The 10,967-nt window shown below is 49.4% G+C and overlaps 1 protein-coding gene and 1 pseudogene across 3 annotated transcripts; both read right to left on the reverse strand.

Annotated features, from left to right (window-relative positions):
- Positions 1-217: 217 nt before the first annotated feature.
- On the reverse strand, positions 218-3,256 carry LOC123101669 (putative disease resistance protein RGA3; annotated as a pseudogene).
- A 2,236-nt stretch (positions 3,257-5,492) lies between these two features.
- LOC123105463 (uncharacterized) lies at positions 5,493-8,008 on the reverse strand. Of its 3 annotated transcripts, XR_006450846.1 has the most exons (5): positions 7,818-8,008; positions 7,488-7,659; positions 6,455-7,330; positions 6,032-6,338; positions 5,493-5,914 (listed from the first exon to the last, which is right to left on the reverse strand). XR_006450846.1 is itself a non-coding variant. In XM_044527539.1 (4 exons), the coding sequence occupies exons 2-4, from the start codon at positions 7,653-7,655 to the stop codon at positions 5,910-5,912; spliced, it is 480 nt and encodes a 159-aa protein (XP_044383474.1). In that variant the 5' UTR covers positions 7,656-7,659; positions 7,818-8,008; the 3' UTR covers positions 5,493-5,909. The 3 variants fall into 3 exon arrangements, 2 of the variants coding, with proteins under 2 accessions (XP_044383474.1, XP_044383475.1); XM_044527539.1 differs by lacking the exon at positions 6,455-7,330; XM_044527540.1 differs by having other exon boundaries at positions 6,455-7,659.
- Between the last annotated feature and the right edge of the window lie 2,959 nt (positions 8,009-10,967).

The following is a 10,967-nucleotide window of genomic DNA, read 5'->3' on the forward strand; positions in this document are numbered from 1 at the left end:
TAAGTCATGTACCCCTTTGTATTTATCCCGTTGTATAAGGGGTTTTCCTGCATATGTTCCACACCTGTACATGTATATATATATCGGCCTATGGCCTCATGGGAATACAAGTTGCCTATTCCTAACAAATCATACCGACTCTTAATTAACATGTGTCATAGAGCTACACAAAGGAACAAAGGAATTTGCAGATGTAGTACCTTCCAACCCATGCATGTTAAAAAGGCAAAATAAGTTTATCGGGAATGTGCTGAATCTTTTGCCAGTTTAGATGTCCGATTGTTACGCATGACCTCATGAACTCCTCGTTGCCGGCCGTGAGACAAAACTTCTCAAGGGAGGAGGGCAGTGTTGGAAGGGATTGGATATTCGGGCAACGATTAATGTCCAGTAACAGGAGTGACGCCAGCCGCTCCATATTATCGGGCAAGGCGTGCCAATTGCTGAACCCAAGCCTAAACCAACGAAGATGCACCAAGACCTCAAAAAGTTGAGGAGCCCGTTCAAGTCGGCTGCAGCTGTCGAGCCAAAGATTACGCAAATGCTTTGGGCCGCCATTCTGCTGACCCACCATCCAATCTGGGTACGTCCAACCATGGTAATCCCCAACTTCCAGTCTCTCAAGATATTTCGGTGGGCAAAGGCCCTCAAGCACCTCCGCTTCAACTTCTGGACTGCAACTCGTGTCATCCCAGGATAGTGCAAGTTTTTTCAGCCGCTCCTTGTGTGCAAGACTGGCTTCAATAGATTCTTCCTTGCTTTGGACATTCTCAAGACCCGTGATACTTAGCGTGCCTTCAAGCTTGTTTAGGTCCTTCACTTGTCGTAGCTCGTACCCCTGTGTCTTGCTTATACTGAAGTGTACTAGCTTTTGGAGCCATTTCAGCCTGCCAATGTCTGGAAAGTTTTCCATGCTGCGTATACACCGCAAGTTAATGAGCTGACTAATATTTTTACTACCAGTAAAAACCACACCACCGCTACTATAATTATCTAGCACCTGGATGTGGTAAAGCTTGGTAATACTGTTTGGTAGCATTAGCTTCGCCCTTCCTTCCACATTAAAGTCAAAATACCTTAGATGCTTTAACAGACCAATACATGCTGGAAGTGAGAAGATATAGCCATCATCTGCGGAGAAACGCAGAACCAGCACCCGCAATTTCTTCAACCTCCTGAACATTCTCTCAAAGACTTTTTTATCTCTTGAACCAATATTTATATGGCAATCAATGATGAGAGTGCGCAAATTCTGCAATTCATATATTTTCTCTGTAAGCATCTTTATATCACAACTCTCGACGAATAGATGACGAACATCTGGAGGAACTTCTTCTGTGACACCTTCCTCGATTCTGAAGCAATCTCCTCTAGCAGCCTCCTCTGCTAAATCATGCAGCAGGTCATGATCAGTGAAGTAATCAACCTCACATCCATGTTCCACTTGTCTCTCTCCTAATTGCAGAAATGAGACTGACAATAATTCATCAAAGTAATTCTGACCAACATCATACAGATCCTCTGCAGCATTAGTTGTCTCTATAAACGCTTGTGCCATCCACAACTGTACTAACCCATCACGTTTGAAATGATGTCTTTTGGAAAAAATACTGCAATAAGCAAAGCATTGCCTCACATGCTCATCAAATTGCTGGTAGATCCACCAAAGAGCTCTAGTCGTCTCGTTCAAAAGGTCCCTAACTTTGACACTCCTCCAGAACCTAACATCTTTTCTTCTATGTAGCTGTCCTCCCACGGTTCTCGCCGCTAAAGGTAACCCCTTTAGCTTCTTCGCTATTTCAGCCCCAATATCTTCCAGTTTTCGACGCTCACTGTCATCGAGGTCTGATCTTCCCAATGCATAATGCATGAACATTTTATAGAAGTCATCATCATTCAAGTCAGGTATTGGAACAGAATTGCATGTCAGGCCAGGACTTAGATCGGCAAATGCATCTTTATTTCGACTTGTGGCTAGGATCTTGCTTCCTTCCAACCCAAATTGCAATGGAAACATCAACCGTTGCAGATTCTGCTCATGGGGATCTTTGTTGCACCAGATATCATCAAGTACTAATAGAATTTTTTTCCACTTAGTTCATTCTTTAGTTTTGTCTGCAGGACATCAAGGCTAGTATATTCAGCCTTTTTACCTGAAGCTGCTTCCAACATCTCACTGAAAATGGCATGCACGCTAAACTTCTGGGTGACGTGAATCCACATAAAAAGGTGGAAATTGCGTTTCCTTTCCTCTTTCTCTCCCTCTTCCTCTTTCATGGCGTTACAAACATATTGTGCAAGTGTTGTCTTCCCAGACCCCGCAATGCCATAAATGCCAACTACATCAGATTTTGAAGCATGAAGCATTGTTCTTATGTCCTGACAAATCTCATTTCTGCCAATTATCTTTCCCACTGGATATGCTGTAGTCTTCTGTCTATCTCCAGTAGTAACATCTGCAGTATGCGTGCCAAGTTCGTTTCTTCTTTGCTGGTTCGCCTGCCCAATAGTTTCTTGCACTTTGTTTTTTAATGCAAAAATTTCCTGTGTTTCATCAATGAGTTTTTCTAGCTTTTTCATATTTTTCTTTAGAAGAATATATAAAGGTCCCATGATAATGCAATTTGATTCCATAACGACGGCCTGCAAAAGCAATCAGTTTCCAAATCAAAACAGTATAGCAACTTTAACGGGTGTCGCAGAGCAGCCGCAACCACAACTGCCAGAGCTTACATCACTGCTAAGCACGGATCAACAATATGTCACGCCCCCTCTGCTATAGAAGACACCGACAAGCGGGACCCAGAGACCAGCGGCTCGCACGGCTCGCCAGCTGCCCAAAGGCTACCACGAACCAGACGGCCCAACCCGCGTAACACTGGGCCGGAGTGGACCCAATGAAGCCCAGGTGATGACTGCTACTTAAGCCATCTCCTCTGACTGGCTAGGCATCCGGTGGATCAAGGCAAACGGCGGCGGCAGCTTACCCCAGTTCTTCTCTTCAGCTATTCCCATTTTGTAATCCGAATTCCACTGTAACCGAGACAACAAACTTGAATTCGTGAGCGAGATCAAGCTAGTTCGAGTGAATCCCATCCCGTACCTTACATCTGGTATCAGAGACCACTCCACCCCACTCCCTCTCCGCCACTCTGGCCCAAATTGTCGAGACGCGGCGCGTTCGGCAAGCGAGATCGCAGCTTGAGGCCTTCCTCGATCGCCTCGACAACACCCTGAAGGCCCAGAACAAGGTCATCGCCGAGATCCAGGCGTCCACAGCCAAGATCGACGAGCTCGTCAATTGGCGGCCCGATCTGGAGAAGCGCGGCGCCGATTTGGGCGATGCGGTGGCAGCACTCCAGCTCGCGCAACCAGCACCAACTAAGGAGGTCGAGGGCAACCGGGCGCCAGCACCTTCGTACACTCCGCCAGCGGCGACCGGTGCCCACATCGGGGCCGGTACCGGCACGGTTGACGCTCCTCAAGGGCCCACAGGCCACGGCGTCTTCAACCTACCTCGGGGGCCCCCGGCGGCGTCGTTCCAGACGCCGCCCCCGCCCCCGGCATCTGAGGGCCTGCGGAAGGATATCCGAGCGGTGGTGCTAGTTCAACGCCCGCCTGACTTGGATACAGCTTGTGCGCTGGCCCTGCTTCAGGAGGAAGTGGCCGACGGCGTGTTTGGCAGTTTCTCAAGACCACCTGAGGCCGCCCCGCGCGCGGGCACTCCCCTGCCTCTACCTCCACCACCAACACATCCTGTTCCGGCTGCACCGGCGGTAGACCGTCGCGGCACTGATGCGGTGCGAGCAGATACAACCAAGATAAAAGCGCTGCGGGACTACCGACGTGCTCGCAGGCTATGCTTCAAGTGCGGCGAGCGGTGGGGGCAGGATCATGTCTGCCCCACCATTGTCCAACTGCACGTAGTCGAAGAGCTCCAGCTCTTCGGCGTCGAGACCAACTCCGACACCGAAGAGGGCATACAACAAGTGCACGCCATCTCGCGCCCAGCATTGGATGGTGGCGTGTCGCCAAAGGCATTTCAACTGCTGGCTACTATGCAAGATCAAGAGGTGCTCATACTTGTGGATAGTGGGAGTTCTACGTCTTTCATCAATCAGAATCTGGCGGCGCGCTTGTCAGGTGTGCAAGAGCTGAGCCGGTCTTGCAAAGTGAAGGTGGCTGACGGGGGTGAGCTCATTTGCTCTTCCTCCATTCCGAGCTGTCGTTGGTCATCTCAAGGGTTGGAATTTGTGACGGATATGAAGATCTTACCGCTGGGAGTATATGATGCTATTCTGGGAATGGACTGGCTTGAGCAACACAGCCCGATGACTGTCGATTGGCGAAACAAGCACCTGCGCATTCCGACAGCGCCGGGCACAGCCAGTTTGTTTGGGCATGAAGTGCAGTCAACACAATGCCATGTGATCAACAGCGCGCAATTGCAACAACTGCATCGCCAAGGGGCATTGCTGCATCTGTGTTTACTCTACCCAATCAGCGAGAAGCAAGAGACTCCGGTGCAGGATCCCCTAGAGCTGCAAGCACTGCTGTCAGAGTTCGAGGATGTTTTTGGATAACCCAAAGGCCTACCCCGGCGGCGAGCCTGCGATCACACAATCCCACTCATGCCGAGGGCGCAGCCTGTCAACATCAGACCTTACCGTCACAAGCCGGAGCACAAGTCTGAGATCGAACGACAGGTGCAAGAATTATTACAATCTTGGGTGATTCAACGCAGCCACAGTACATTCTCGTCACCGGTCATTTTGGTCAAGAAAAAAGACGGGACCTGGCGATTGTGCGTGGATTACAGGCATCTTAATGCCATGACACGCGTCAGTAAATTTCCGGTGCCAATCATTGAAGAGCTGCTTGATGAATTGCACGGCGCAGTTTGGTTCTCGAAGTTGGACTTAAGAGCGGGCTATCATCAGATCCGTTTAGCAGAGGGGGAGGAATTCAAAACCGCATTCCATACGCACTCAGGACAGTACGAGTTCAAGGTCCTCTCATTCGGACTGGCAGGGGGACCAGGCACATTCAACGGAGCGATCAGAGACAATGCACCCTCTCCTGCGACACTGTGTGCTGCTCTTCTTTGACGATATTCTAGTATTTAGCAAGACCTGGACAGACCATTTGGCACATTTGAGGCAGGTCCTTGAGCTCCTGCGTCGTGATCAATGGATGGTGAAGAGGTCCAAGTGCGAGTTTGGCCAGCAGCAGCTATCGTATCTGGGGCACGTCATCAGCAGCCAAGGAGTGGCCACGGACCCAACAAAAATCCGAGCGGTAGAGGCGTGGCCGACACTAGTCGACGCCAAGGAAGTGCGCTGATTCTTGGGACTCGCCGGATACTACCGCAGATTTGTTCGGGGGTTTGGGATTACTGCACGGCCCCTGTTCAACCTCTTGAAGAAAGGCGTTCCTTTCGTCTGGACAGAGAACACCAAGCAAGCTTTTGAGAATCACAGGGAGAACATCAGTGGTGCCCCAAGCAATTTTTTTATTAAACTGTCATTATGTTTTTTTCATGTGGGGAGGACGTTTTGGTAGACGATGCAATGCAAACCTCTTCTACCAGCTTCTTCTAATCTCCTAGCCAGACGAACACTTGGATCGACCGGTTCGTCGTCACTGTCGCTGCTCGATGAGTCTGAGCTATCATCCGCTGCCCACTTTCCTTTTGCAGCTGATAGTTTCTTATCATTACCATTTCTTCCGTAGTCGCAAGCTGGCCCCTGCCCCCCTTGCCTTTGCTCAGACAACATGCTATGCTCCTGGATGGCCGTAATTTTTCCGGAGTCATAATCTGGCTCCTGTCCCCTTTGCTCTTGGACGGACACCATTGCATCCTGTTGGCTGGCAGCAATGAGTTCCAGAGCTGATCGGAGCGCAGCTACTTATTCTGTTTGTGAAACAAGAAACAGAGCATGTCTGTGAGAATATATTTTGGTTTTTTCATGCATTTTTCCCATTTTTGCATCAGATATCTGACCCCGCCCCTTTTACTAAATTGATGTACCTGGTTGTTGTAGGAATCCACCATACTCTCCGACTACACCGTGCCAAACATCATCGAGCGGGTTGAACGCATCATAAGGCTTTGTCTGCAAATTTTCAAGCAACATTTGTAAGTTAGTTAGTTCTACTGATAACATATGTAACTGTTGCTCACGAACAGGGCACTCTCTTATAGTGAATATATTTGGATACTCCCTTATAAGGTAGATTAGCCTCCTGCATATCTGCCCCGTGTAAACACTGATGCGGGGGACAGTGTGCGGCTCGACATTATTTGCTCCAAAATCAATCCAATCGAAGAACCACGGCTGCAAGTATTTAAGCAAAACAGAGAGAAAAAAGCAAGAAGCATGTTAGAGCTGCAACAACTTCATTTTGCACATAGCTTAGATGTGTTCAGATACATTGAAAAGCAATCACTTACAATGAGTGCCAAATGGCTGCCGCCTACTATTAGTGTTCTCACCCCAGCCTCCAAATCTTTTTGCAATTTCTTTACAGCTGCTCTGATGATTTCAAATGCCCACTCGGCGAGATCATACTCACCAGTTCCACCGTTACAAAGGACACAGGCAAACATCTCCTAGGGGATCGACGAGTATGATTGCTTGGGGCCAACACATGTACCAGCTGCTAAGAGGGAGTAGGCCATCTCAAAGGCCCTGGGGTGGTAGTTGCCAATTCCTGAAGCCATCATTCGTGTGATGGCATCATGCACAGCTCCGATTGTTAACCCACCGTCCCTGGCGTGACTTCTAGTCTCGATCCCTAGTATGGTTCTGATGCGCAGGGTTAAATTCTGCCTATGTTTTGCGGGTAATTTTACCACACTCACTTGGCGCCCACTGTTTTTCAGACCCAAAGTCCTAACGATGGATCGGGGGCTGAAATATCTATATTCCCCGTCAGGGAACGTGAATCTCATGTCTTCCCAACTAAATCTACTAAGCAGCCAAGCATAAAACCTCCTATCGGCCTCACCAGTCCATGCAGCTGTTAACAAACTCGCCATGCCAGTTCTATCCACCAATCCGTAGGATCTTAATCCTAGATGGAGGATTTGATGACAGCTCCAAGTACATTTCACCACCCTACCACGTAATACGGCAGACTCTGCTAGGAGACTCGGGGGTTGAGCTGGGACGACCTGACCTGCAACAGCAAGGTATTCGGGCACAAGAACTAGTGTACGGCGAGATCTACGCATGCTCGGCCCCCCTCCGCTGCAATCGTTGGCTAGAACTCGCTTTCTTTTTCGCTTGGCATATGGCGGCATCTCACTGTCTTCGGAAGCCACGCCCTAAAAAATGCATTTTCAGAGATTCGCATCCATCTGGATTTATCAATCGCACCAAGTCGTATAGCCGCATTGGAATCAAGAAAAGAAACAAAACCGAAACATCACTGGCTCGATAGGAGCTAGGCGATGACTTTTCACCATGAAAGCAAGCACTCACCAATGGAGCAGCTGCGCCGGGAGCAGTGCGATGGCCTTGCGAGCCGTCGCCTTCATCGGATTCGCCGCCTCGTGTGCTGGATCTAGCTTTTTTGTTCTTTCCGCTGCCATCACCTTCCTCACATGGCAGTGTCCTTTTCCGCGGTGGATCCGGTGGTTCCATGGTCATGTGTCTACGGAGGGAAACAAGGATTGAAGTAAGAGAAGACCAGCAGCACCAACAAAAAGGGAGCAGCAACCTCAAAAGTGCAGCCCATAGAAAAAGAGCAAAAAAGGGAAGATAGGAAAGCGGAGCCGCCTCCTAGGCTGCTACCAAATCGGGAAAGCTTACCGTCGCAACTATCGGCGCCGGCTCTGCCGTTGTAGTCGCCGTCCCAACCTTGGGCCACCGGATCTTGGTTCTTTCAACAGTGGTTTGGTGGGGGGAGGGAGGTGGATGGAGCAGTGGAAGAGGATGAAGTGAGCAGTGGTGTGGGAGAAACTACAAGTCTATATGTGCGAGGTAGGCTTTTGTAAATGAGGCTGCTAGCTGTCTCCCCCCCGTGACCCAGTGTCTTGTCAAGTCACCTCTACTCCTCGCTGCCCTCGCCACCCAAAAAATTCCAACGCTTGCAAATTATTTTTTTAGCACTAAATCTAGCAATGGTTCGGCGCGTACCAAAATTACGTTCCAGTCTGGGGGAGAACTCACCGCACGCCGCACGTTGACGTAGCCCTTTACTTGATGATCATGAGTGCAGAAATTTTTTGTCACGGAGAGTATATGATCACTTTTTAAAATTTATTCTAGTTGTTAAACGCGCGGAGCAGCTGAGCTGGTTACTAAAAATGGTCAACTGGGCAATCCTCCAGGTGTGACCATGCCTAGACAAGAGGACACAGCAGTTGTACCCACGTCCTTTTTCGCGGAACCAGAATGGAACTCCCTGATATGCTCACCCGGTCGGAACAGTACATTAACTGTTCATTCTTTTGCGGTCCATGCCAGCGACTGCGAATAATGGGAAGCAGGGGTCCTGCTTGGCGTTGCATGCATGCGGTGGGCACACCAGGCATGCAAAACGCCCACTAACCCATGCATTTATTAATTCATGCTATCTCTACCGTACTAATGACACACCAACTCTAGACCTAATCGATCACGCACACATACACCAGCCCAATACACTGATCGTTGCGAGTGGTTTGTTTCAAAATTTTCAGTCATCACCGTCACATGGTGGAGGCCTTGATTTGTTGTTGTTACTTGTCCCAAGTTAACGTCACGAAGACCCAAAGCACAAGAGAAAATACGCTTATTTAACTAATGTAGAAACCCGGGCGCTAAGCTATTCAGACTTGTCAACTCAAGCCACAGCTCATACATGCAAAGATGCAACCAGGTACTACATGCAGCGCAGTCACGGACGAATGCGTGGAGCGTACTAATGAACATAGCTACGGTAGCTACAAAGGAGTCGATTAGCTTTCATAAATCGCGCCATCTAATCTAGAATCCGGCGGCGTTTGGGTGGCACGCTGGTAATTTCATCATCATCTTCAGAATCTTCTTCGTCGCCATAGCCTACCACACCAGACTCGTTGTCCGCGGTGGAGCTACCAGTGCTACGAGGTGAGCCTGGGTCAGCAGCTGGATCGAAATCACCAAAACCTTCCTCCCATGAAACCTGCTCCACCACGCAGCCTAATTCTTGCGTTTCAGACTCTTGCTCCTGTATGACCTCGCCCTGAAATATGATAACATCAAGACATTAGAGCGACACTCTACAGGTATGCATCTGCCACCTGCCCGAGAGTGATTTGCCGATTTGGCATTCTTACCTCCTCATTGGCGTCGCCACCCTCGGCCGGCAGATCCGTCGTGCTCCATGCGCTACTTGTGGAAATCAATCGCGAGGGAGGCGAAGGCTGCAATACGAAATGGTTTTCATGTTGGTTCAGAATAGATTTGCCACTGAATAATATACAGACATCACACTGGGAGTGTATGAAAAAGCAAGGGACAACTCAAAGGAAGATTCATGCCGTCGAACTCATCTCTAGCCGCTCCCATGGTTGCGCCACTGGTCGCTGAATCAGCTACAGAAACCTCCATCAGATGCAGGACACCGTTTTTCAAAGAAATTCGAATCAGTATGGCAATGGTGATTCTCAAGGGGAGGATGCAGACCACACCCCCACCCCACTTACTCTTACTTATGCCTATGGCGTTGCCAACCCAAAGGGCCGTCTCCACATGCATTAAATCTGGTTTTTTCAAATTTCAAATATCGCCCACGCGTGCGGGGTTGGGGTAATGGGTCAGGACGCAGGGGTTCGTGGTGTGTGTGTGGTCGCGGTCTTGGGTCGCAGTGCTGTGTGGCGGGATCCACGTGGATGTGCATGCAAGCTGACTAGGTGTGTACATGTAGTAAGTAAACGATCCAAGCAGGGAAACCAGTGTGCCTTTTTTCAGGTCAGACGCTGCAAATCATAGACAAAACCGCCATTTTTTTGTAGCTCCATGCAATGCGGAAAATAGTCTAAGTCTAATAGAAAATTAGATTTGTCCTCCCGTCTCGATACAAGCAGAAAACTCAGCAGAACTAGCATGCAGCAAGCAGCACTGCTATATTTGAACATAAATCTAACTCATACACCCCTCCCAGGGAAACACATACATGTTTGGAAAAATGAAACACCTACATCAGTTATCAGCAAACCCAATCGGCCTTTTGCATGTAGTACGCCGATGTCCTTCTAACCCACAGTTTTTACATTTGCCTGGTTTCCTTGGCTTCCTGGGCTCATCACCCTTTTTGGGGCATGTGGTCCTTTTATGACCTCCGCGCCGACACAGGCTGCAGAACCGGGTTCTCTTACTAAGACCTTCATACGGCGCCTTATCCCTGCTGTTTGTTGGCCTGCCTGGACCCTTCCTTTTCTCCGGCGCTGCGAGACACTGTAGGGCATTCGTGCTGAAAGAATTGGCAGCACTCTGGTTGCGATCACCCTGAACACCAGCTAATGCGTTCTCGCCATTGGCAGAGTGCCTGGCATCTGCATTTGCTATGACACGTTCCTCAAAACCCAGGCCATTGTTGGGGAACGTAGTAATTTCAAAAAAATTCCTACGCACACTCAAGATCATGGTGATGCATAGCAACGAGAGGGGAGAGTGTGTCCACGTACCCTCGTAGACCGAAAGCGGAAGCGTTATAACAACGCGGTTGATGTAGTCGTACGTCTTCACGGCCCGACCGGTCAAGCACCGAAACTACGGCACCTCCGAGTTCTAGCACACGTTCAGCTCCATGACGATCCCCGGACTTCGATCCAGCAGAATGTCGGGGAAGAGTTCCGTCAGCACGACGGCGTGGTGACGATCTTGATGTTCTACCGTCGTAGGGCTTCGCCTGAGCACCGCTACAATATTATCGAGGATTATGATGGAGGGGGGCACCGCACACGGCTAAGAGATCAATGATCAATTGTTGTGTCT

This window comes from Triticum aestivum, chromosome 5A, assembly GCF_018294505.1.
Source record: "Triticum aestivum cultivar Chinese Spring chromosome 5A, IWGSC CS RefSeq v2.1, whole genome shotgun sequence".
Classification (NCBI taxonomy): domain Eukaryota; kingdom Viridiplantae; phylum Streptophyta; class Magnoliopsida; order Poales; family Poaceae; genus Triticum; species Triticum aestivum.